The sequence below is a fragment of the Megalopta genalis genome, chromosome 1 (genome assembly GCF_051020955.1).
Source record: "Megalopta genalis isolate 19385.01 chromosome 1, iyMegGena1_principal, whole genome shotgun sequence".
Lineage (NCBI taxonomy): Eukaryota > Metazoa > Arthropoda > Insecta > Hymenoptera > Halictidae > Megalopta > Megalopta genalis.
This window is the reverse complement of record NC_135013.1, coordinates 45,653,826-45,680,450: the sequence shown is the minus strand read 5'-3', so window position 1 is coordinate 45,680,450 and position 26,625 is coordinate 45,653,826. Positions and strand designations below refer to the sequence as shown.

Here is a 26,625-nt window from a genome sequence, read left to right as displayed (position 1 = left end):
TATTGTAGCTTCATATTTTTTAAAAATTCTGAATTCTTTATAAATCACAATCTTATAGCTTTTATTATTAAAAATAACGAAATGAACAATTATGTGTATGAAGAAATATTAGAATAAGGTAATAGTTGTGTATTGATACTAAAAATATAAAAATATTACAGATCCATAACTATTTTAAAAATTTCTCGTCTTCATATGATATTATAAAGTGTAAAATAATGTAATATTTTTTAATACTTTTTCTTTAATATTGAAACGTTTATAACCTATAAAAGTAATTATAGTTTCTAAATTTTCTAAGAAACAGAGAAACATTAGATAATACTTTATATAATTGCTTGACCAGATCCGAATAATAAATATATTACACATCCTAGTGTATCAATTATAGCAATAAATATGAATACAACAGGCCAGCTGTGTGTTACATGTAAAATATGTCCTGCAAAATATACTCCCAGGAATCCTGCAAGAACATTGTTATTACTTTCTTTATAAAAATAAAAAAACATATGATTGTTTCTACCATACCAGGAATAGCACCGACAGTATTCATTAATCCAAATACACTGCCAGAATGTTTTGGTGCAAGATCTGAAGGATTTACAGCAATTGCATTGTTATGAAAGCCTGATCCACCAATTATAAATGCAAGACAAATTATTGCACTTTGAAAAGTTTCCGCTTTTGCTGAAAAAGTATTGAGTTTATCTTTCCTGATCATTTTTTATAAAATATAATTATACACGTACCTAAGAATAGTAGGCTAATTATTTCAGTAACAAAACATATTGTTTCGATTATTTTACGTGTTATAGTTACAGAATACCCTGCCTTGAGTATTTTTTCAGAAAGGGCTTTACCCAAAAATGTACAAGGTAACATTGATAACCATGGTACCATATTTACAACCCAACTCTGAAGAAATTCAATTAAATTAGTTATAAAAATTCAAATAAAAAATATTATTATCTAAAGTAGAGATAGTAACACTAATATAATTAAAAGATTTACTCATTCATGCTCATTCTTAAATACACTTGTAATAATAATCAACTATCCACTCCATATGTGTTACTTCAATTCAAACTTGTAATTGTATTACAACTATTGTTGTAATTGCTATTACAAAAATGAACGGCTACGGTAATAAGGTGTTTTCGTTATCGTAATTTATTACCTTCACTTCAGGAAATGTATCATGAAAATATGTTGGCATCCATGATAATAATACAAAAAAACAATTATTTTGGCAAGCATGTCCTATCACACACGACCTAAAATTTGCAATCTTGAATGAATTTATGTATTTTCTTTAACATTTTACATTATCATTTATGTAAAAAGAAATCTTATTTTCATAACTTATTAATAAATTACCAGAATGGCGGTTTTCGTAAAAGCTTCAACCATTGTAAAGGGTCGTTAGTAGTTATCTTAGTTGAAGCTGATCTTTCTTTAAATGGTAAAGTATGATAACTTAACAACAAGGTCCATGTCAGGCTCAAACCACCTACATCAGTAAATCTTGACTAAAAATATGTAATCTGCCGTATTTATAAGTTACATGCATTATTATATACATATAATATAAGATAATTTCACGTCGCATAAAACTTTCTACAAATATAAATTAATCAAGAAAATTTAACGTTGTTCATTTTTGGACACTCATTGCACATTTATATAGTAGATAATACAAACGTACACGGTTATGCAAAAAAGTACATGCGAATGAAGAGTTACAGTAAAATTAAAATAACGTATAAATATATGTACAAAGAATTTGACGTAAAATTATTTGTAAAAACAATCAGATAATATTTTGAGAAAGAAAATGTATTCTTAAATGATTTGTTTAATTAATTTTTTTAATGATTTAACGTTTACTCGTATTCAATTAAACAGGGATCTTTCAGTATTTCATAAAATATAATGAAAGTAACTTTTTTAAAAGTATGTCACTCCCTATTTTCATGTTTCTATCAAACGACATTTTAAAAATGAATTTGATTTCACACTTCATATATGTATATTGCCGACTGTCGACATCGTTACATGCTCACTGAATTTATTAAAAGGGGAATTCCCTCGACCGAACCGAACACGTAATTGATGAAGTTTATACTACATTTACATAATCAAAAAAAATATTGAGGTGTAATAAATAAAAACTGTTAATAATAACTGTCACCACCACATTTATAGAAAGTTCAGGCTAAATCACCTCCTTTATAACATTTTTAATATGTAATGTACAGCATAAAGTGTAACCATGTATAAATATAATATCTTAAATGATAATTGTACTTTAAAGTTCCAATTTGTTTCATCGTTTATCTAAAGTTTATATGCTTTTAGAAAGCCTTGACTGATTTAAATATACTCTATACATCATAAAAGGACACTTAATTCATCAAAATTTATCATTTGGATTCAGTAATTTTATAGTGTAATTAACAGTCAGTGCTTTGAAGTCAAATTTGGTGACTTCAAGAATTCATTAATAAAATATAAGATATTTATCCAACCTAATGAAAGATTTTGGATGTTATTAAATCTAGTTTTTTATAAATTAGTGACTTATTTGTAAATTTAGTTGAAAAGACAACTAACTTTTATAAGGACAAGGAAAGTATAAAATAGAAATTAATGGTATAATTTTGTATAAAATATTTACAATTTAATTTACTACAAATATTTAATTTATGAATGACGTATTTTACGCATATACATATATATGTAAATATAACATAGTTAGACTGTGGAACTATATTTAAAATAAAAATTTTCTATGTTAATTGCTGGAAACGGAAATTAAACAGTCTATTTAAATTTTCCAAATATCTTCACAGTTTTGTATTGCACCTATTCATTTTTGTCATAAATGGATATAATCCTCAGTACACATATAATGTAATACTTCTGTTTTACTTCATACTTTAATGTTATTTTTTTCAATCACATGTATCAGTTGGTACCATTATTATTAATAATATCATCAAATCACTTTTCTTCATAATATTTTTTTAAACGCTTTACATGTAGTCTAACAAAATTTGATTCTTGTCTAGACCAGGCCATTATGTTGTTAAATGCTTCTATAACTTTGCTTTCATCAGGTGATATACCTGATGAAGATTCCACTCCACTTTTGATATTAAGAGAATTTATTTTTACTTTGCTTCTTGAAAAATTTTCATCTTCCACACTATTTTGTAGGTTATCACCATCTTCTTCATCTTTTGATTCCAATTGAGTTTCAAGATCTTCTATTAATGACGATTTTGTAAGGTTTTGTTTAATGCAGTTCTTCCACGCGATTTGGATGCACACAACACTTACTTCTGTCCATGCCTCGTGCAAAAAATCAATACATTCTTTCATGTGAAAATTAGAATAGAATTCTTTTACTCCACCTGGCAAACTCTGAATTTTGCATAACATTCTACTGTGATATAACTTCTTCACTACATCAATTACTTGATTCATTGGCTGAACATTTTGGGAAGTATTGAAAGGAAAAAACACAATTTTAAATTGTTCATCAGATTGAAATCTTTCAAATAACTTTGCCTTATCTCCCTGAGAATCATTCAAAATGAGAACAACTTTCTTGGAGAGACCATTTTGTATTTGATATTTCAACACTTCTGGTTTAAAATGGTTTTGATACCAATCAAAAAATAGACCTGCATCCAAAAAACCTTGTCGTTGCGATTTGAAAACCACAGGTAGCTGGTACTTCCAATACTTTAATACTCTTGGATTTGCAAATTTATGGATGAATAAAGGTACAAGTTTGTGTTTCCCTGTGGCATTAGTACAAAGACCTATAGTTACTCGTTCCTTTCTCTGTCTTTGGTTGTTGACATCTTTTATTCCACTATGTACTAAAAATGATGCTGGAAGAGCTCGCCATAAGAGACTAGTCTGACAAAAATTGTAAATGTTTTCTTTGTCAACGCCAGTTTCCGCTACGCATTGTGTGAAATTCTGTATAAACTGTTTCATAGTCTCTCCATTCCCATCTGCCTCTGCTTTAATATTATGACGATTTTTAAATAACCACAGCCAGCCTCTGCTGGCTTTAAAAGATGATGGTCCTCCATATTCTGTATAAATATCTACTGCTTTTTCTATCATCAGCTTATCTGTAAGTGTTTTACCAAGAGCTATCTGTTCTAGACACCATACATGTAAACGGTTATCCACTTCTTCAGTTTTTAGTTTCTGTATCTTGCGACAGCGTGTCCTCACAACACCTTGTTCTGTGAATTGATTCAATATTACTGCAGAGCGACGGATACGATGAACTGTAGCAGGATGAATATTGTACTTGGCAGCCAACTTTGAGATGGATACACCACTTTCCAAATGTCGAAGAACTTCTAGTCTCTGATCCATTGTCAGTAAGGTTTTAGATATCCTCTTGTTACTTGCCATCTTGGTAAGAGGTTGTTGCACGTACCGAATTAGTTACAATAGTCTTGTGTTCGAAGTTTTCTTATAACAAGTATCTCATTTGCAGTAGGTCCTTTTACACTGGTGCTTCAAGAACAGGAGTGCTAAGAATGAAAATTGAATTTGAACATACAGAATTTTCGGTTTGTTATAAAATTGACCAAAATATTACTATTTTGCAAAAACGCGGAGCAACATTAATCAAAGGCTTTCAAGTTTAATTAGTAACATTCTTCAAACTTTTGTAGCCAATGCGATTTTTTAAAAGCTTGCTCTTTTACATTCAGTTGATAAAGCAAGCGATTAGGTTGCTACCCACAGATCCATAAATGTAACAAAGTTTTTATAATTAAGTGTGTAAGTTACATGTGACACAATGATCAAGTACTGCTTTCTGGAGATTCTACCCATAAGAAGACAAAATTGATGATATACCAACTGTAATGTTTTATTAAAATATATATAATCTTCAATACTTTAAGTATAAATTATATATAAATACATCTTTCTGCATTATTTCGAAAAATCATAGAACAATTTAAACTAGTTTCTAATATATCAATATATTCATTTTTAAAAAATTATTTTAGTCTTGATTAATGAAATTTATAATGTAAAATTTTAATGTAAAATTTTACGTTCACGTTTATTTCTTATATTTCTTATTTGCGACCTTATGGAGACTGACTTTTTTACATGCGGTGAAGTACAATGGGCAGTCACTTCAAAAACGCGGTAAAAGATATTGTTTGATTTAAATCATACATTTATCTCTTATTGTTTTGTTTTATAGTATATCATTTTATTTTATAGTACATTACACATATTTAGGTCCTTCGTGGAACCTAATTATGTACTAGCTCCAACTCCCGGACCGTAGTTTCCTAAAGAGTACAGACAACCCTCCTATAATACGGTAAATATGTTCCTAAAAAATGCCGTGTTGTGTAAAACCGTATTATGAGACCCAGGGCCAGTACAAATAGGGGGATTACGTTCCGAAAACTGATTAAAAACAAACATTTTTTTTAAATTCCATATAAGCAACTTAACTTTTATTAAAAATATAAATATATGTATAACACAAAACGAAAAAAGAAAACAAAAAATATTATTTTCATTTAATATAATCTTAATTTAATAAATTTCTTCCTCGTCATTACCCAGTACAATCAAACGAGAACGTTTTTTCGGTTGAACGATATCACCTCCACTTTCTGAACCTTTCTTCTTCTCTCTCATTCAAATTTTTTGCACCTTCTATCCTCTTTAAAAAATCTGTAATTTTGGTTTATTTGCTAGTTCCTACAAGGTCATTGTAGATTTCAAGGTATGAAGATAGATAATTTTGCAGCTCCCTTTTAAATTTTCGGCTTCTTTCAGCAGAAGGGTATATATATTTATATACCCTTAATTATAATAATAATTATATTGTATATTATATAGATACTATAGTTCATTATTCCTACCCGTCATTATTTTAAGCTAATTTAGTTTTTAAATATGTTAAACAAAAATCATGCTATCCAGTGCTGTAGAAGTACAGTGTCATACGAAGATTTTCGCAAGTTTCTTATCGTGTTAGAGCGAAATAGTATTATAGGTGCAGTGCTATACGAGGGTTCCTGCAATGTATCCTATCGTGTTAGAGCGAAACCGTGTTACAGGATGCCGTGTTGTAGGAGGGCTACCTGTACTATAAGAAGAAAGATATCTTTTTGTCATTTTACTTGTTCTGCGTATGTTTTGACACGTACGTGACCTTGCATTCGACAGTTATCCAAACTGTATCGTGCCTACAATTCACAGTCCTCTACTAGCATGTACCAATTCTACATTTCTTTATCGTGTTTTAAAACTTCCTATTTTTTCATGTAACAATATGAAAGTTGATACAAAAGCAAAAAAATAGAAAGTTAAAAATATTTTTTTTTGATAACTTTCTCAGTAACAGGTAGTTAACCATTCTTTCCTTTTTAAAAAGTAAAACCCTACTCTTTAAAATGTGATCAAAACGGACAGTGTACCCCGCTGAACTCATAATTAAAAAATAGAAGACATTTAATTAAGCAAAAAAATATAAATGATAGAAAAGTGTGCTTTGGCATAATTTAAGTACACAGAGAATCCCATTTGAAGTGATGCACTCAATTATCGTCCAAAGTCTAAACTATAGTTCGTTTTAAATGAACCTTATCCTGTTTCGAGGGGGGACATCCCGTTATGATCGCAAATTTTTACTGGGTGGACGAGCTTCGAAGATTTCAAAATTACCTTGGTTTTTCTTAATGGAACTGTATATTTCTGTTTATGTAAGTAGATAATGCATTTCAAAGTCAATTCATTGACCTAAATATTTTTGTTTTTTTGAAAGTCGTTTTATGTATGTATGTTTACATACGAAACGACAAAATACTGAAGGAAGATGAAACTTTAGGGACGTTTAACGAAGATTTAAACAGCATTAAATATTCTTGAACGATCTTTAAAGACCAAAGTGTTACAAATCAATGAATTGATCTTGAAATGCATAATCCGTTTACACCAAAAGAAATATATAGTTTCATTTAAAAAATCAAGGTCACCTTGAAATCTCAAAAGCACATTCACCCAGCAAAAATTTGTGACCATTATAGGATGTCCCCTTTGAAACAAGGTAAATTTCATCTGACATATTTTTTTAAACGGATTATACATAGTTTAGGAGATAATTGAATGCATTACTTCAAATAGGACACCCTGTACACTAAGTACATCAAACTCTGTCATTCATCACTTAATTGAAAGAAATAAAACAATTTTAAGTAATATGAACAATTTCGGGTAATTTAGAAATAGGCCACTTTGAACATGATTAATTTTTCGGTCTTGTAAATCAATATACTACATAAAATACATTTCTTAGGTATTATCAGCTCCCTCATCACATCATACGAGTGATAATGATTATAAGAAATCTATTTGTAAATCAGAGCAATAATTATATAAATATAAAGAAAAGTATATCAGTACACATTTTTCAGAAAGATATCACGTTATAAAATTAAAAGCATAATGAGCGAGTTTGCTAAAGGTATTCACAGTGCTGAAAAATTGTTGATTATGTTGATAAAATTGGAGCACCTTTTTTTCATGCTCAATTAAATTTTCTGATTAAACAATCCGATATAAAGGTAAAGGGAATTATTAAAGGTAAATGAGATCAAATCCAATCCACCAGTAGAAAAACCATAGTATCACTCAAAAGTTGAAAGCAGAGCTGAACGATACATTCATGTGTTAATTTGTAACACAATATAAGCATATCCTTATTTTTCAATATATTATTATGATACTTCCACTAAGAAGTCAGTGATGTATGCTAATGGAAATAAGTCCAAATGGTTTTAATTACATCTTTATTCATATAGAATGTAAGACTAATGTTCAGTAATTCAAATATTAAACAAGGAAATACTGCAATTTTATATATGTATAATGCTCGGAATTATTTTTATAGAGAAAATTTTGGGGATATATAAAACAAACATTCTTATAATATTAAACAAGTATATTTCTTATGGATGATTAATAAGTAGATTTCAGAAGTTATGTTTGTGTTTATCATTTCTTATTTATTATCAGAATCATGCAAGACATATGACTTTCATGCATCTATGATAACATAAATGAAGTTTTTGTTACAAGTGCACTTGTACATAGTGTATTACTTTGCTTCTTTAGATGCATGACTGAAAAGTATAGTTATACTCTTCAATGAGGCACAAGCATGCTACATTACCTGACCCAAAATGAATGTGTGAAATAATAGTATGATTTTACTTCATAGAAGTATATACTACAGCTCGTGTTTACTCAGACAATTCAATAATTTTATAAAGTTTCTGTTTTTAAAATGATTATGTATTTGTAACTTAATAACAACTTCTTGAAAAGTAACTCATATAAAGTAATATATAGAGTAATGCAATGCATGAAATTTTGTTAATTTGATGTTATTATTAATATAAAAATTTCTGTATAGGTATTTCCTTACTTTCACTTTAAACAGAATAGAAAGAAAAATCCAGTTTTATTTATAAGGAATTTTTCTAACTTTGTGATATATTAACAAAATTGTTGTGACTATTAACAAAATTTCTGCACATCTACAAATAAAGCATTTATTATATTTATTTACCTAAAGTTTGAAATACTGTCATCCAATTATAATTTTCCAATAGGTAAGAACCCAGAGATCCTGTGAGTAATGTACCAAGGGCAGATCCTGATGTTAATAAACTAAAGAATGATGCTCTTTCTGTTTCATGTAATCGTTGACTTATTAAACTAATCATACTAGGAAAATGCATTCCTGAAATATATAATTTTGATATACATAGAAAATAAATATTATTTGTTATTGATTTACTTCCATAATTGGTATTAAAAAATTACCTTGGAATGCCCCATTTATTGTTCTTACTGTGGCTACTAATAATACAGACGTATCACTTTTTGAAACAAATTCAATAATTTCTGGCATAAAATAAGTAGTTGTTGACCATCCAATAGCAGAGATCAATAATACTTTTTGTCCTCCAATTCTATCGCTAATATAACCGCTAGCAACTTGCGTTAATGTATAACCCCAGAAAAAGCTAGATAATATTACTCCAGAATCAGGTTTGGACCACTGTTTCTTTTTGCTTATTATAGGTATCAACAAAGGTACAGATGTTCTTGTAGCATATATAAGACAAGTGCCACATAATAATGATAAGAACCATTTACGTTTTTCTTTCCTAGAACACATTTTGAGAATTCTATATATTGCAATCAGTTTTATATATTAATGTAAAGAATTGATGAAGAATTGTGCACATAACTTCATTACCTTGACCAAGATGAATTACTTTTTTCATTTTGGATTGTACCTAAAGGTATTTGCATTTGCATTGCTTACAAAGTTCCTTTTTATGTAAAAACTTATGATTTCTTCCATATATTTAAGATTCATAAGTTATGTGTTTATATGTATATGCTTTTAATGTTGTGTCTTATATTTATTGATAAAAAATTACATCAAATTCTATTTTAATTTTGAGAATTAGTAGAATAATTGAATTAGTACAAATTTACAATTAACACGTTTCATTAATGGCTTCAACAAAGTATTTACAATACATCATTCGCAAATGTATGTTCATTAATGATTTTTTAAAAAAACCTTTTAACATCGTGACATTAGAAACAACAATTCACAACAGTTTCTCCCAAATAGACCTTTTGTTTAACTACCATTTTTCAATTGTTCTAATTGTTTTATTCTCATTCTACTGTTAATTTCTATTTCTTGTGTGCACAAGTGTAAGAGTATTGCACGCTTTGAAAATATCAGAGTTCAGAGTTCACAGACTATTCATAGATACATACATAATACGTGTACAGTCAACAACTTGAAGTTAGATCATAGATTCAATTATTATGTACATACTTCGTCAAAGGAGAGATTGAGAAATGAAAGTTTATATAGTCATACAGCAATACATACAGCAGCGCCGCCTCTCGGTTTGCATACATAAGAGATTCTACAGAAAAATCGTTGAATGGCGAAACCAAACATTAACTTAAAAGCGAATACATACCTGTCAAATACATACATCGTGCAGAAAAGAATTTATATTTATGAATTAAACTTATATTTATAAAAATGAATGCTCCAATAAGTACAGCAATGGACAGTTTATCAGCTGCAATTAAATCAAATATAATTCCTAATCAAGAATATCTATTACAAGGGTCAGTATTAGATAGTGCCGTTGAAGTTCTGCTTCATAGGTTACGTGGTTTATGTGACAATGTTGATACTGCACCGGAAACTTTCAACGATCACGAAATGTGTTTCAGTATTAGGTAAATACAGCACATAATGAATATATTTAAGATTTTATAAGAATTAAGTAAGAACTTATCCTTGTTTGTTTTAGAGGATCGGAACAACCATTACTTCTACGTGTAAGAAGAGCCTTAGATTATCAAGATATGCCATGGCAATTACGTTATATTGGTCAACCAGAATTGGGTGATAAATCGCGACCAACAATTGTTAGAAGCAGCTTAGATATAGCAACAAGTAACACAGTTGTTGACTTTTTGACAGAACTTGGATGTAGATTAGATTTTGAATACATTGCCCGTGGTTATATGTTTCGTAAAGGTAGAATGAAAGTAACGGTTTCCAAAATATTTAAAATGGCTCAACAAGGAAAGATGCCTGAAAGTGTGGAAGCTATATCTCAAAGTTATTTAGTAGAACTAAGTGTTTTAGCACCAAGTGGTCAAGATGCAATAGCAGAAGACATGAGAATTTTTGCAGAACAGTTGAAACCTTTAGTTCAACTTGAGAAAATTGACTATAAAAGACTCGTCCATTAATAATATAGTTTTATAGAACAAAATTACATTTTAAATTGTATTTATATTTGTAAACCTCATCATAAAACTTTAAATAAAGCTTTTCACAAAATAAGTAAATTACACATGTTATTTTTGTCAGAATTTTATTCTGCATTTCTGAATTATATTGAGTTTATTGTGAAATATTTCACATTTATAAATCAATTGTTTCACCACCAGGTTTCATTGCACACACACACGCACGCACGCGCGCATATATATATTAAGTACGTAAATGGGTACTTATTTATGAGAGCCTTAACTCTGTTTTTGTTGAATTTTGGATATGTTGTAGGGGGAAAGGTCCTGAATAATATGCACTTTGTCCTATTCTAATTTTTGTAAAATAGCTTTTGAACTATGGTCACCTGCAACTCCAGATAAAGTGCATATTATTCAGGACCTTTCCCTCTATAACATATCCAAAGTGCAGAAAAATCGGAGTTGAAGCCCTCTTTTTTGCATAATTACCCACTTACAAGTATATATATTACCCACTTACCAATAATAGGAATTCGCAATATTAAAATTATAATATTTTCCAAAGTAATAGTTTTTTTTTACATAAATAGGTTAGTATATTTTTATTTAGATCTCTGAGGGGCAACGAATTGTGCATAAAAAATTATGATTCCATTAAAAAAAAAAACGTACGCTTAGAAATAAAATAGGGACACTAGATTATATCCCCATTGAAATAGAAAACGTTTCGTATGAAACATTTTTTCAAATAACAAATAGTTCTAGAGATAATCGCACATAGTGATCAAAATGAGACATCCTGTATACACAGCTTATACAATTACAGGTTGTGTGAGGCAAACAAGTCGCAAAATCTATTATAATTCTACAATTTGTAAAATGAATATGAACAATTAATTTAATAATTATTAATATATGTATATCCATTTTTTCTGTTTTTATCCCTAAAATTTAATAATTTTATCAAATATTATCAGTATTCCAAATTGAATACTCACCTTTCGCTTGTATATCGTTAAAACGTAAATTGGCCACATTTACATATTATATATTACTTTTTCACCAATTTAGTCTCTTTTGGGAAGCAATAATTTTGGATAGGCATGATATAATCAGATATATTTCATGATATAATTCATTTATTTTTAATGGGAGGTTAAATATCTAATATTAGTAGGTGTCTTAAATGTGAAGTTACAATGTCTAATATTATCTTGCATGCAAATTAAGTGCCAAATAAGAAATATCATGTAAAACATCTGAAGTGGTAAAATATATGTAGGCGGCTCTCCCCTATTTTATACATATTGAATATATATACGTACATATACGTACGTACTTACACATGCACATGTATATACATATGTACTATTTGCTCCATTGTCTGTACAGTGAGTCAAATTAGAGTATTTATTGATTTTTTGTCACATCTTTATTTAAAATTACTTTTTTCTGTTAATTGAACAATTGAATATTTCATTACTAAAATAAAATCGATGTTTCATCATAAGTTAGTTTCATTTAACGGTACTTCTATTGTACAATATTTTAAATTCAAGATAATAAGACGTGTATTTGTACATAGATAGTTGAGATCTTTTTCAAATTCAGAAATATTTAAGATATAAAAATAGATGAAAAATTAAAAATTTAATATCTAAATAAAAGTACTATAATATGTATACATTATGCAGAAAGATTAAACATTGACTTGACTAGAAAGTAGGGGACAATATACATACAGCAACACCAATGCCATCTTAGAAAGGAGGCCACGGAAGAAGAATAACACTATACACGCCACCATTTTGTGAGCATTTCTACTTGTGCAGTTCGGAGGAACGGTTGTGTGTGTTACGAAGTCTTTTTAATAAATTTATCTATCCAAAACGTAAGTAAAACATGGAATTCTATTTATAATAAACTAAAACTTGTTTGTTCATAATTATTTGCAATAACAGAGTAAATGAACATGGGAAATGATATAAAATTTTTATGGCGTCGGTTTCTGTTAATTTCAATGCAAACATTTCTTGTTTGATATTTTTTGTACATACAGTAACAAAAATGCTTAAACAACCACTATTAATTACTGCCAAAGCTTTTTGAATAGAATGATGTAGTTTTCTTTCAATAAATTGAAGGGATGAGTTTGATTAATTTCTATCACTGCAGTACACTGAGAGCACAACATGGCGGTATTCCGACTTTCCCTTTTCAGTATAATAGCCTAACTTTCGTGCCTATATTTTGTGCATCTAATAAAATCTGTTGTATATACCAGTTTTCATTGTAAAAATTCTACGCATAAACTATAAATTTATAATATTTATTTATTAATATTGAATAACAAATATATTTGTCACCGGTCGATATTTTTTAAATATAGGTAAACTGACAGTAGAATCGTGAATTTATCGAGTATTGTGTAATAACATTAGTAAAAATAATTATAGTCCCATTTTTTCATATGTGAATTGGTAAGTCTCGAAGTGATTACTTGTGAAAAGTTTCAATATGAATGAAATATGGTAGACTTATAAAACTATAGAATATTTTTTCAAAAATATGTAATACGTAATATTTTTTCAAATATAGTGATATATAATAATGTTAAATTGATATACAAGAATTTTGAACACATAGTATACAGTTTACACAATATGTATATTTGTGCTATGTTATATTAATGTTTTTGATATCAATGAAATGAATGTTATTTTCAGACGCAAAATGTCACGTTACCGTGAATGGGACCTTTCATGCAAAGTATATGTTGGTAATTTGGGAAGCAGTGCTAGTAAACACGAAATTGAAAGTGCATTCAGTAAATATGGTCCACTGAGAAATGTGTGGGTTGCCAGAAATCCACCTGGATTTGCTTTTGTGGAATTTGAAGATCCACGAGATGCTGAAGATGCAGTTAGAGGTCTAGATGGAACGTAAGTATTCTGAGACTATATTTAGATGCAACCCATAATAAACAATCAGTACTTACGTATCATGTGTTACTGGATAATTTTAACAATTAAGTCATAATTATAGGCTGTAAAATTGAATATTTAAAAAATAAATGATTATTTACAGACGCTGTTGTGGAACCAGAGTAAGAGTAGAGATGTCCTCTGGAAGAAGTCGACGGGCTGCACGGAGACCAGGTCCAAGATACTCCAGGTAAGAGATCTCAAAACTTAAATATCTGCATTTTACAGCAACATTTGAGCTGCTGCAGATGACTAAGTGTCTTGCCAAGTAGGTATTACAGTGCAGTTAATGGATAAGAATGTCCAAAAATGATGCACGGGTTTCGGTGAATTTCTTTTATGCACAGCAAATATTATTCAATATTGTTTTTAATTATTTTATATAGGAATGCAGATAGAATATATTATATATTGCATTTGTTTAATCGTACTGCTCTTCTGGCTATTACTCGTATGTGAATACAAGTTTGGAAAGGGATACTTGTGTTCATATATTGCGCACTGTAAAACATTTTTATGATAAGTTTGATAATTCACGATGTTAGCTGACAAGCAATCGAATACACTGCATGAGACATCTTAACGGGAGATGCTAGAGAAAAATTTTAGTTATGGTAGAGGTAGAATTACTTTGAGCTCTTTTTTTTTCTATTGTAACCTCCTTTGTGAATATGCTTAGCGAACAACAGGATTCACATACCGTATATCTTTTTGACAACTTTATAGGTCCAGATCTCGCAGTTCTCGAAGGAAATCAATAGGTCATTACCCAAGGTAAGACTTTTCTAGTGTTGTTCACCGCCATTTTTCAGGTGCGACTAAACAAAAGAAAGAAATCAAAGCGAATCACGGCGGTCGACAACATTATGAGCAGTCTAAAACATACAACAGTGTTTCTTAATTTCTTTTAGGTCCTTGTCAAGAAGTCCGCACAGATCATCGATAAACCGATATTCAAGGTAATTTTATTATTTTATAATTTTATGAAATTTTCAGAGCCTTACCAAGAACGAACAACCAGTCTACAAGTTGCAAGTAGGTATTTTGCAAGTACCGCTTGTATTGTGATCATCGCAATTTTGCACGCAGAATCACAATGTATCATATGAAACATGTAGAATAATTGTCAAAATGTATTTGAACATTGAAAATTGCGTAATAATCACGATTGGTGGTCAAAGAGTGTTAACTGATTGGCATAAGTTGGAGAGGACAGGACTATAACAAAATGCGGTAGACGGAGGACGAAGATGTAGTTGAAAATATTGAAAAATATACGTATGAGTAAGGATTAGTTGGCAACTATGAAGCTCGTTCGATGCACATAAAGTAGCACCGGTAGCATATAAAAATAAATCATAGCGGTGTCTGGTGTTAATTTTATCATTTCAAAGTAATTTATTTCTAATGTTTATGGTGCTCTTACCATATGAATAGAATCTGATTGATTTTACTTTTTAAGTGTCTGGAGGTAAAAATTATTTGATCGCTGAAGACTAACTTTAATTTTCCGTAGATTAAAGGAAATTTGTGGTTTTTTAAAAAGCTCAACTGAATTCTGTTGTTTCAGGTCTCTAAGAAACATTTCAGAAATTGAATGAAGTACAAATTTAATATTATACTTTATTAAATAGTTTCTTCTTTGTATTATAACGGAATTTAATGTTAAAGTGATTTAAATGCACTCGATACATTAGCCACTTTTATTTATCGTACACGCATCGAAGCTGCCTTTGGTTATCTTAATTATGTTTTTGTATGTTAGCATTACAAAGCTGAAATTTATTTTGCTTAGAGAATAAAAAGTACCATTTTCGACGTACTGTACTATGCGTTGCGATAAGTATACAAAGGATAAGTTGACAATTGTACATTCATCATATAAGTTTAATCGATCAGCTGCAAGTAGTCTTTTTTTGTACGCATTAGAGTGGGCAGTCTAGGATTAATCGTAACGGAACTATCGCTGATAAGTGAAAATCATGTGCAAATTTGTGAATTTGGATTAAGAAAAAATTCTCGTATATACCGATAGTGGCAAGGAGTATGATAACGTTGATGGTTATATTGCTAAAACTGACGTTTGCAGATTCTACCAGCGTCAGCTCCTAGCTCTGCTCGTCTCCCCGCCACTACTACTACTGCTACTACTACTACTACTACTACAGCCACCGTGAAAAAAAGTCTAGCAATCAAAACTGAACAAAAAAAAAGCCTGCCTGCCCACTAACTTCCCAACCAGTCACCATCAGTCACCACCAGTCACCGGTAGGAGCCAAGTCGTCCGTCAGTTGACAGTCCGATGCTGTCCGTCAGTCCGTCAGTCCGTCTGTTCCCCTACAAAAAGACTTCTTCGGGCTACCTCAACCTCTAGCGGCTAGGAGCATCGTGAATCCATCGAACAGCCGACGCGATATGAACGAATACTTCTGTCAAAATCTCAGCGCGTCAGTCCGTCCGTCCGTCCCAACTTCTACTACTACTACTACTACTGCTACTACTACTACTCGTCAACCATCACGTTAAACTTAGCCGACAACGCGACCGCCACTTCTCTTCAACTGAGCAAAGCAAAATGATCACCACCTACACACCATCCCACCACCACCCAACCAAGTACCACCACCACCAACCACTACATGTTCACAGTTGTCTGGTATTTCACCGATTTTCAAAGATTTTTTATCTTTTTTTTACTACGGCGTCACGTTCTCTGGGACCCAATAGACAACCGTTATCCAAAATAATACTATGTTACGTTTGTTCAGCAGATTTTTGAAAGTTTACTGTCAAACATTTTACATTTTTTTGTTCATGTCGTTTTAGTTATTTTGTGAATGATTTTATACATTGGACCAGGGAACTGTCGCTTGGTGCATAATATGTATTTATCAAAAAATATATACATATATATATATGATCTATATAGTAGTATATACACACATATATATGTATATATATTTACATACATATACATATATTGAGCGGTTAATTGTAAAGATTTAATTTAACCAAATTAATCCTACTTTCGTTTATTGGTTTCTCATTATTGGTGAGATGTCATTTTATATTAATTATTGTGTCTAACTAGTTTTATCACCCCTTAGGCAAATAGGAATTAGCCTGTCCTAATTCTATTATGATTGCCTTGCGATCATTTTTGTACCTATGTGTTTAACGTGCGACGTTCTGTTTCGTCTCATGTTTCATTTTATAAATGTATTCGCAAGTATTTATGATTTTATTCGAGTTACTGCTACACTTTACTACCAAATAAGTAAACCAATATTGGAGAAAGGCATTGACGTCACAGTGTTCAGTTTTGAAATTTTGAGACGAAGTGGGGAGTTGTACATTAATGAACTATTTTTTTGAATGTCTGTAACAGTGGTATAAAATGTGCTTTTAATATTTTAGGTCAAGATCCCGTAGCCCTCGCAGGAGATCACTGACCCGTAGCCGCAGCCGAGATCGTCGTTCTCGTTCGGATTCCCGTGACAGACGGTATTAACATTACCACAAATTAACAAACAAAACATGTCAGTCAAACTACCTCGGAACACGCACGCAGCTGTTCATTTACTTTTTGAATAACGTTCAACGCCGGTCTGGTGATATAAGTAGATTTAAATAACAATATAGTAGATTTATATATGTATTTTATATATATATATATAAATATAAAATTTCGATCCGCAGTGCAAAGCAACGACCTAGCGACATCACAAAAACCAGGATCAAATGGACATTTTATTTAAGTGTGTTCTTTATTTACTTGCAGTTAGGTGCTAAAAGTGTACGAGAGAATGGACCGACTAAATGTGCTGGATGGAAGACAAAAAAGAAAACCAATTTTATATGTACATAAAAAAACAGAAAAACAAAAAATAATAATCGTTACCATGCGTGTATAACTCGGATGAAGCAATGATAATGAGTAAGACATTTCATGAAATGTGAAGAGAAAAAGCAAGCAAACACGTACGCAACATTTATCATTTAGTTTGTTAACTTTGTACACGCAAAAGATGGTCACTTATGTACGTAATGTATGATTATTATTAAAACAGCGATAACATACATTCGTGCGTGTTTAAACACACATTCATTCAAACACACACACGCGCGCGCGTGCGCGCACACATACACACACAACTACGTCCAACGTACGCGTAACTTTACCATATAGATGCAAATACACGCATATAATATTTTTTCTTCGTAACGCAAGTGATCGAGTGCGTTGGATCTCCTACGAAATGTGCTCATTACTTTAAAGTGTACGAGTGCGTAAAATGAGATTCGGTTACAATTGAGAATAGTTAACGATGATCAACGTAACGGTGAGTGTCTAACTTAAACGGGAGAAGATTGATGCAGATTCGAACCAGAGACATTTCGATGTGAAAAAGTTACGGAAACGAAGGCAGTCGTTTTATGTTATATTGATTATTTTGTACTCTTACAAATCTAAGACTAAAATAAAAATAAAACTAAATATATTATATTAATTATTTTGGCTTTCCTATTTGAAGAAGTAGCGATTTCATGTCTTCTTAATAATAAAATTCTTAAAGTAGTGACGCATCAGTCTTTTTCATTCATCATTCCCTTACTGTTGTATATATTATTCGTGCTCATTTAGTATTATAAAAATGTAGTGACTGGTAATGCGTAAGAAATTGTTCCACGTTTCATCATTTGAGATCTCGCGCGTAAGAGTCTCTTTCGTGTTTTCATTTTCTACTAATTAATACTTATTCATTGGTCTCGATGTTATTTAGTATTGCGACGCACACGGTGTCGTTACGTTCTTTTATTTCAGCATATTGGATGCTTTACCATATTTTTATTATTACATAAATACCGATATTTAAAAAAGAAAATTGTGAAATTTAGCGTCATTTCTAAGCAACACTTTCACTTGTGCTTTCGACAATAGTAGATCGTACATGTATTTTGTTACGAACTTGAGTATACACACAATACAAAAATTTCATTTGTTCAACACACAAAGACCATGTTTTCAATAACCAAGTTTGTCATACCAAATGATTGTACTTCTAGCATATAATAAATCATTCGATGAAAACTTACATAATCAACATATTCATGTGATTTTATTAATAAAAAAGTAGGATATGTACATTTTGGCATCTCAAAATTGAATGTACACAATAAAACTATTCAAAACAGTTAATATTTTTGTTGTACATGCGTATTTGTACATATCTATCGTAGCTGGAAACTAAATATTTCATTTGTTTTACTTTTCATTTCTTCCAAGCTTCTTAACATTTAAGTTATACACAGATTCCAATTCACTTTTCAAAGACTGTGTCCTTTTATTTGTATACATACATTTTACTATTATAGTCCTTAAAAATTTAAAAATTATAATCCTTAAAAAACTTGTAAAATTTTACGAGTAATCTTTGATACAATTTTTAAATTCTTTATACAACTTCAATCATTTTGTTACACTGGAATTCATTTTAATTTGTCTATCTATATGTTGCTCACTTACCTCAATTGCTGAATTTCTCCTTCTCTTAATTTTTATTGCGTAATGAGCATTATAATTATGGTTATTTACAACAATTCTTTGTAAAATAAAATAGGCCCTGCTCAAAATTCTCTTGATGTCCTTTAATAATTCAACTACGTAAAATAAAATGTATCATTACAATGAAGCACGTAAAGTGATTGTTGATAAAGTTTCTAAATGCAATATCGTAACAATCGGTGTTAAAGAAACAGCCTCAAGCAATGTTTGTACGTGCACATTCAATTTCTTGACATCGAAAATGAAAAAGGAAATACATTTACTTGATACGATAAACGTGGTTAATATAAAATTATTTGCTTGAATAATTAAGATTTCTATGTAGTATAACTTTACACGTACAAAATTGACAAGAGCAAAGATATACATCTGAAGAAATGTTCAACGAAGTAATAAATGCTGAAATTGAGTGATAAAAGTGTAATTATTACATTCTAATATACGAAAAACTCGCACCATATGAGTTACAACGGGTTACAATATTTTGTTTTGCTTATAAATGATTCACAGTTCGAAATGATCAACTTATATCAACTTGTTGGTGCACAAAACATCGTTATATGTAAGCAGAATTTCCAAAAGGAAGCATGCATAACCGAACAGATTGCTGGCAAATATGATAGTCTCTTATGGGTAAAGCGAGTGTCTCATCTAAAAGTTTCAGAATGTTTAAGTAAGCTTTCAAAGCATCCATAAGCTTTCCTTCTTCCAAATTTCTCGAGGCGACCTTGAAAAGTGCGTCTGTATCCTGTAACGCTTTCAAACCTTTAAAAATATTTGTGTTGTTGCCACATTTTGAGCATTTGATTATAAACTCGTCTGAGTTCGTTCTGATTGGCAAAATATTCCCGCATTCACGCCCAGTATCACACTTGAATCTGAAGAAACACAATATAATCTGTTTAAGTGTTTATTTAAATAGTCAAATATATATATATCAGATGTAATGCTTAAGTTACTTTATTGAGTGACTAAACAGCAATCTTAATTTTTATTACTAAAGAGCATATAAGCTTGTGATACGATAAATCCAAAAGGTATTCTTTTTAATCTGCTACTGTATACGCGATATTCAATATATAAAGTACAATAAACATGATATAAAATACATTGAAGTCAACATGTTCTTCAAAAGTCAACGTGCACTTTGTTTATCATTTCAACTTTCCACAATATTCAGCAAGTCGAAAAAAATGTGATTTATTTATTAATATTCGTAGAATATTGGTTTACGAATGTTATTACGTGACCACAAAATATTTTATGGATTTAAATTATTCATTTTCGTCGACAATACATTTGTCAACTAAATAAGAAAAGAAGATATACATATAGATTGTATTTCCGGACGTGTTTTTTCTATTGGAATTATTTTTTATTTTTGTTCGTATTTATTATTATTATTGCTTGTTTTTACTATACATAATAATACCTTAGAATCGTTGGGTCAATTTCATTCAGAACTGGCCAGTGTCCTGTGCATGCTTCACATTTGCAATCAAACCAGTACTGACATCTTAGATTCCTCTTCCTTTCAGCTTCAGGTGTTCTTGTAAAAATTGGACCATAATTTTCAGAGATGTCTTCTCCTTGTGATATCGATCGAATTGCTCGCACGATCATTGTGGTACCGATGAAATACCTATGAAGAATAACATTTTTAATTTGTTGCTTTATGTAATCCTAAGCAGTCATAACATAGATATAATTTATTTGTTTATAAAATTCTAGATAGATTTTGAAATTTAGATAAAGTACGTTTCAATAAGACGAATTATTCGTTCGTCTGTGTGCCAGTTTTACATTACTTGTTTATTTTATAACAAATGCTACTCTAGAATATAATTTCTAGGAAGATTTTACTTCCTAAATAAAAAATTCTTTTACTATGATCATTACCTGATGATACCAGGATTGCATGAGTGATTGAACAGTGATACTGTCGGATATAGTCCCCCACCAATGAATATACTTTTAGCTTTCGACAAAGTTTTATCACCTTTTGACATTGTCAATTCTGAAATCTAAAAGAAACGGTACACAAATGAATTTATAAAGTATTTTATTACAGATTTGATATTTCTTTTATTTATTATCGGATTTATTATTCAATTTATGCGATATTGCAATTTATATTTTCTATACCTATTAATATTTTCTTCTGATTTAATTAATTAATTAAATTTAATTATTTAATTAATTATTGCTAATTTTTGGTAGTTGCACAACTCACCTCGTGAGTATTGAATTGTAGTAACATCAAGTTATGAAGAATCAAACCGCCTATAAATAATTCACCTTCCGAAGGTTTTGCTTCTACCGTATCTGGGGTTTTAACATCTTTTGGAAAATATGGTCCCTGCTTTAGAAGTCTGAGAAGCCACATGGCTATGTAGGTTCTATGGATATGATCTTCTGCGGTTCTTGCGTCTTCATGAGTTACTAAATAAAAATAAATTGAATATTGCAAATTACTATCTAATTAAATACATTAAATACTTTTGATAACAATTTTTCAATTACAACATGTATTATAATTTATTGGTAAAATGTGGATTTTTACATTTTAGACATTTACATGTCTAACAAAATTTCTGTTGAATTAAACGTTTTATGATCAATATACAATTAATAATAAAATAGATTATTTACTCAATCCATAGAAGGCTTCAAAATCGTGACTTTGATAAGGTCGTTCTGTCGTGACATTAAATCTACCCTTAGACGTTTCCAGCCTGCTTTTAAGTTTAATTAACTGTTCATAGGGTCGCTGTGCGACTGCCCTTAAAGCTAAGAAACAAGTTATAGAAGTGTTCGAATTCCATAAGGTAGGCAGCAATATGCATTCGTTTTGATGCACCTTTGCGTCTACATTTCTACAACGAACACTGCAATATGCCACAGAACTGCATACATTACATGCAGCTGGTATCGGTACGAATACCCTTGTGAAACAAGAATGGCAGTGAGTAATCCTGGAATGACGTTAAAAATATTGAAATTAATATATTAATTTTCAAATAATCTTACATGACATATTAGTCATTCATTTCACTCTCTTAAATTTTATAATCATAATGTAAATAATTCGGGAGGCTCCATTGTCAGTGTAAAATATTCGCACAAAATAAATAGTTTTTATCTTTGATTTTAATAACATATTTATTAAAATCGTTCGGTTACACTAGGGAAAGTCGTTTAATACTAAAACGACGGACTTTTTTTGACAGAAACATAATCGAGTATGCTTAGGATCATTTATATTATAATTTCCTTTATCAATTTTTTTTCAATATATTTCTTACAATATTCTTTCTAGATGAAACATTTAAAAATTTTAATTGTCAAAAATAAAATTGTCAAATAACAATATTTGTACTTGGGCTCCGCTGTCCGAGTGTGTTAATAAAACTGAAGTATTCTTAAAGAACTATACCTGTATTCAGCTAATAAGAGTGCGCAATGTGGTTTTTCTATTACCAATATTTCGCCAGGCTCAATATTTTTGGTAGCAACAGCGTGTCTTCCTATATCACCACCTTCGTCTCTAATTTCAACTGCTTTACTGCAAGCAGGATACAATGGATTGGAATCCTCTATCTTTGGAATCGTTTTTTTAGGTGGCTCATTAATTTTGTGTAGCTTTTGTGCTGTCTTTGCATACTTCTGAGCGATTTCATTGCCTTTTTCCATCACGGCAAGCATGATTCTGATGTCTGATTGAAGCTTCTGTTTTTTCTCTATAATCATTTTCGTATCGTCGAGAGCTTTTAAAGCACTTCGAAAAGCTGTTACAGCTTCAGCGTGTCTTTTCAAACCCAGCAAACACCTAGCACGTCTTTCCTCGACCTTATAGAACAGATCTTTTGGGTACCCAACCCTTATAGCTTCTTCAACATCTGTTAGAGCATAATCGTGATGCTCCAAATGATAAAGTGTTGCCGAGCGATTGGCTAGAATGACCCCTGATTCTGAAAGTATGCTTTCGGTAATTATTTACTTTAAAACGCATATTTTTAACATTTCGAATTCATTCCATTATAGTAACAACGTAACAAAGTGTGCCTCATTGAAAATTACTTTAGAAAGTAAGGTAAAGTCAATTTTTCATGCAGATACAGTAAGTTCTCCCTAAGTTTCCTTCAGCATGTAAACAAATATGGACAATTTGGGAAGAGAAGATATGATTATTCGAGCCTTGCACCTCGTTTTTATAATTGTTGACAATTGGCAACTATAAAAATGAGTCGCAAGGCTTGTATAATCGTATCTCCTCTTCTAAAATTGTTCATTTTTGTTCACAAGCTGAAGGAAAATTGGGGAGAATTTACTGTATTTACAAATACTTAATATTTTTTAACGATTACATGTAGATGACAAAGCAGCAATTAAAGTATGAAAGATTCGATAAAATTTTACAAGGTGGAAGGGAAGGATATACAGACTGTAAGTTAATAGCGTAAAATTATGAATAATGTGATAATAGTGTAAACGTATAATAAAGGTATAGTAATATAAATGTCATGAATTTATTTAAAACGAATATACAAGAATTACTCAGTTACATATTCCTCGTTTTAGAATTGTAGGGCATTAACATTTACTATGAATTTTATTACAGATATTTATAAAAAGGTGAATTTATTTTACGAAAGGGTGACTTCCATTTGAAAAGGCGAATATAATCTACAAAGGGATAAAGGAATACAAAAAGGTGAATGTAATGTACAAAAGGATTAATTTAGAGTGTAAACAGGTGAATATAATCTACAAAGCGATTCATTTTTAGTGCAAAACCTGTAAATAAATAGTAGGGTTAAGTCGAACCTCCATCGCGGTAGCATAATCGTAATGTTACATAGTGCAACTACGTTGTAATTCAGTTACATAGTTCAAATCTTTCAATTAATTAAATTGTTAATTATTTTAATCACAAGTGTGATTGAAATACAATGTAACTGAAATACAGCTCTTCAAATTGCAGTCCAGAACTTTGAAGAAGTGAGATACATTTTTATGTTTTTCTTTCGTATATTCATATTTTGTCTCTTTTACGTATTTTCTTCTCTTAGTACCTGTTAATTTATTATTTTTAATTCGTAATTTTAATTCAATTACATCGTAATTCGTAATTTTAATTCGATTGCATTGTGATTTGTAATTAATGTAATTTAATTACTTAGTATTTTGTAATTGTATTCCAATTGCAATAACAAATTACATCGTAACATAATCGAATGGAGATCTGAATTAGGAATTACAATGTAATTGAATTGCAATCTAGTTAAATTATTTTATAATTATAATTCCTTTAGTAATTCAATTGTAATTTTGCACAACTCTGGTAGAATCCATGAAAAGTATGCCGATTGTTACCAGGCCATAAATTCGCTCGAAACAAATGCGGCGTGGGGAGGCGGTAACGCTTTAATAAAGTTAAATAAATGGAACCGATAGCATCAGGATTCATTAATTACCTTCCAGAGGTGCCAGCAGAACAGCGTTCGAATATACTTCCAGGGCCTTTAGGAATTCACCGCGGCCAAAGTATTTGTTGCCGAGATCCTTGAGTTGGCGAGCTTTCTCGCTGTTCTTCAACGCCCGATTGTCTACGTCTAAGGACAAATTATAAGCCACCGGGTACCTCAATAGGAAGCCGATCCTTTCGGGATTGCTGTTCAAGGACGCGAATCTTTTCAGATCCTGCGGACCCATCGCATTCTTCAGCTGCACTAGACTAGAGCTGAAGTATGTGCTTATTACGTTCTCCGAATCGTCCTTCAACATTTTTTGCGCGCTTTCAGAAAACTTTCTCCTGTACAGTGACTTTTACAATCGGTTCGAAAAGATTTGCGTATCCTCGTTCGTTATTAATCTACGAGCATTCTATAACACCTATTGAGATTGCTACGTATTGATGTTTCGTTCATTGAATTTCTAAGAAACATCGAGTCTACGAGCAATAGAATCACTAAGATTTCGATATGCACGATGATGTTTTGTTCGGTGTTAACGTAAAATCGGACGGATTAATTGTAATTAAACTCGCAGCGAATCGTGTATCTGGGCGACACGTTGTTGCTCAACGTTGCGAAGCTACACGCATCGCAACGCTCGTAGCTACTGGCACCGTCTACTCTACCAAAAACTACCCTCATCTATTTTTGTTCCCGGCTATTTTTGTCGGCGCAAGAGCTATAGCTCCGTGATATAACAAGGAAATACGACAGAAGCATGTTTACCGGACTGTCGCGAAATTGTAGCTGATCTAGTTTATTCGGCAAGTTAACTTTTCTTTTTCTAGCGAATAAGCTATTTAAGGGTGGTCATTTAGCTAAACACCACAAGCACTGGTATTTTTTCAGAAAAAATTTCGAAAATCTATACGTCTATAACATTTTTGACACTGAATCAAATTATGTAGAAATTAATTTTCCGTCTTCCATGTCTTTATTAGAAAAAAAAATTATCTTTTTGGGAAAAAGTTATCGAGTCGAAAAATCTGTACACAATTTTCTTCAATATCATGTACGCAAACCACATTACAAATTTCAGCTTGAAGACTTCATTTTTGTTGGAGTTATTTTAATTTTAGCATTGATTGACTGCACTATAAGTGTACATGCATAGTGAAAGAATATAATTTCTTTTAATAAAAACATGGAAGTTGGTAAAAAATTAATTTGCACATAATTTGGTACAGCGTAAACAATGTCATATAAGTATAGATTTTCAAGATTATCGGAAAAATTTCTAGTATGTACTAAAATGTAATTAGAAATTTCACTTCATTTGATTGGAAACAGTTTTACTGCTTATGTACTTTGTTTATTTTCCACAGGAAATTGGTTGTATTTATTCCGTTACATTTAAATCGTTAGCTGTTTTATTTAAGCACAAACAAATGTAACGTAAACATTGTTTTGAATTGCGGTAGGGAAATTTTAATGTCTAAAAGTATGATTTTCACTGCTTGTACCGGTTTCACATTTTTTGTTAAAGTTGCTGGAATGATAAAGATTTTTTTATATAAAATGCGTACATTCTAAAAAAGAATGGCGAGAGCTCTAAAGATATTTTATGAAAAAATTCAAGACTAAACTTCAATTTCTGATGAATACTATGTATTATTGAAAGATTTGTCTCAAGAATAGCTTTTTTCGTAGATTTCGTATAATTGATCTGAATGTG

General features: G+C 30.6%; 4 protein-coding genes across 10 annotated transcripts; 2 read left to right on the top strand and 2 right to left on the bottom strand.

Annotated features, from left to right (window-relative positions):
* Positions 1–114: 114 nt before the first annotated feature.
* Positions 115–9,887, bottom strand: MFS18 (major facilitator superfamily transporter 18). Of its 2 annotated transcripts, XM_033485818.2 has the most exons (8): positions 9,341–9,887; positions 8,902–9,248; positions 8,645–8,818; positions 1,381–1,513; positions 1,181–1,277; positions 753–918; positions 532–690; positions 115–466 (listed from the first exon to the last, which is right to left on the bottom strand). In XM_033485818.2, the coding sequence occupies exons 1-8, from the start codon at positions 9,400–9,402 to the stop codon at positions 327–329; spliced, it is 1,278 nt and encodes a 425-aa protein (XP_033341709.1). In that variant the 5' UTR covers positions 9,403–9,887; the 3' UTR covers positions 115–326. The 2 variants fall into 2 exon arrangements, with proteins under 2 accessions (XP_033341709.1, XP_076384493.1); XM_076528378.1 differs by lacking the exons at positions 115–466; positions 532–690; positions 753–918; ... (2 more) ...; positions 8,902–9,248; positions 9,341–9,887 and adding an exon at positions 2,659–4,568 and having other exon boundaries at positions 8,645–8,785.
* A 125-nt stretch (positions 9,888–10,012) lies between these two features.
* MED18 (mediator complex subunit 18) lies at positions 10,013–10,980 on the top strand. The gene is made up of 2 exons (XM_033485819.2): positions 10,013–10,359; positions 10,434–10,980. The coding sequence occupies exons 1-2, from the start codon at positions 10,157–10,159 to the stop codon at positions 10,879–10,881; spliced, it is 651 nt and encodes a 216-aa protein (XP_033341710.1). The 5' UTR covers positions 10,013–10,156; the 3' UTR covers positions 10,882–10,980.
* Positions 10,981–12,624: 1,644 nt separating this feature from the next.
* LOC117229381 (RNA-binding protein 1) lies at positions 12,625–18,379 on the top strand. 6 transcript variants are annotated; one of them, XR_013036844.1, is made up of 7 exons: positions 12,625–12,775; positions 13,611–13,826; positions 13,972–14,058; positions 14,595–14,642; positions 14,780–14,827; positions 15,958–16,136; positions 17,286–17,372. XR_013036844.1 is itself a non-coding variant. In XM_033485809.2 (7 exons), exons 2-7 carry the CDS (start codon positions 13,618–13,620, stop codon positions 17,651–17,653), a joined length of 483 nt encoding a protein of 160 aa, XP_033341700.2. In that variant the 5' UTR covers positions 12,625–12,775; positions 13,611–13,617; the 3' UTR covers positions 17,654–18,379. The 6 variants fall into 6 exon arrangements, 5 of the variants coding, with proteins under 5 accessions (XP_033341700.2, XP_033341702.2, XP_033341701.2 ...); XM_033485809.2 differs by lacking the exon at positions 15,958–16,136 and adding an exon at positions 17,650–18,379; XM_033485811.2 differs by lacking the exons at positions 14,780–14,827; positions 15,958–16,136 and adding an exon at positions 17,650–18,379.
* Positions 18,380–19,502: 1,123 nt separating this feature from the next.
* LOC117229387 (protein-lysine N-methyltransferase SMYD4) lies at positions 19,503–26,577 on the bottom strand. The gene is made up of 7 exons (XM_033485820.2): positions 24,912–26,577; positions 22,871–23,405; positions 22,087–22,409; positions 21,668–21,876; positions 21,334–21,458; positions 20,867–21,076; positions 19,503–20,312 (listed from the first exon to the last, which is right to left on the bottom strand). Exons 1-7 carry the CDS (start codon positions 25,219–25,221, stop codon positions 19,991–19,993), a joined length of 2,034 nt encoding a protein of 677 aa, XP_033341711.1. The 5' UTR covers positions 25,222–26,577; the 3' UTR covers positions 19,503–19,990.
* Between the last annotated feature and the right edge of the window lie 48 nt (positions 26,578–26,625).

What these genes read in the sequence shown, in the direction of transcription:
- MFS18 (XM_076528378.1), bottom strand. Translation starts at nt 4,446, where the DNA reads ATGGCAAGTAACAAGAGGATATCTAAAACCTTACTGACAATGGATCAG.
- MED18 (XM_033485819.2), top strand. Translation starts at nt 10,157, where the DNA reads ATGAATGCTCCAATAAGTACAGCAATGGACAGTTTATCAGCTGCAATT. An exon ending in GAAATGTGTTTCAGTATTAG is followed by an intron (nt 10,360 to 10,433) that starts GTAAATACAGCA and finishes TGTTTGTTTTAG; the next exon opens with AGGATCGGAACAACCATTAC.
- LOC117229381 (XM_033485814.2), top strand. Translation starts at nt 13,618, where the DNA reads ATGTCACGTTACCGTGAATGGGACCTTTCATGCAAAGTATATGTTGGT. An exon ending in CCAGGTCCAAGATACTCCAG is followed by an intron (nt 14,059 to 14,594) that starts GTAAGAGATCTC and finishes ACAACTTTATAG; the next exon opens with GTCCAGATCTCGCAGTTCTC. An exon ending in TCAATAGGTCATTACCCAAG is followed by an intron (nt 14,643 to 14,779) that starts GTAAGACTTTTC and finishes AATTTCTTTTAG; the next exon opens with GTCCTTGTCAAGAAGTCCGC.
- LOC117229387 (XM_033485820.2), bottom strand. Translation starts at nt 25,221, where the DNA reads ATGTTGAAGGACGATTCGGAGAACGTAATAAGCACATACTTCAGCTCT. An exon ending in TGAAGCCTTCTATGGATTGA is followed by an intron (nt 21,877 to 22,086) that starts GTAAATAATCTA and finishes ATTTTTATTTAG; the next exon opens with TAACTCATGAAGACGCAAGA. An exon ending in TACAATTCAATACTCACGAG is followed by an intron (nt 21,459 to 21,667) that starts GTGAGTTGTGCA and finishes CGTTTCTTTTAG; the next exon opens with ATTTCAGAATTGACAATGTC.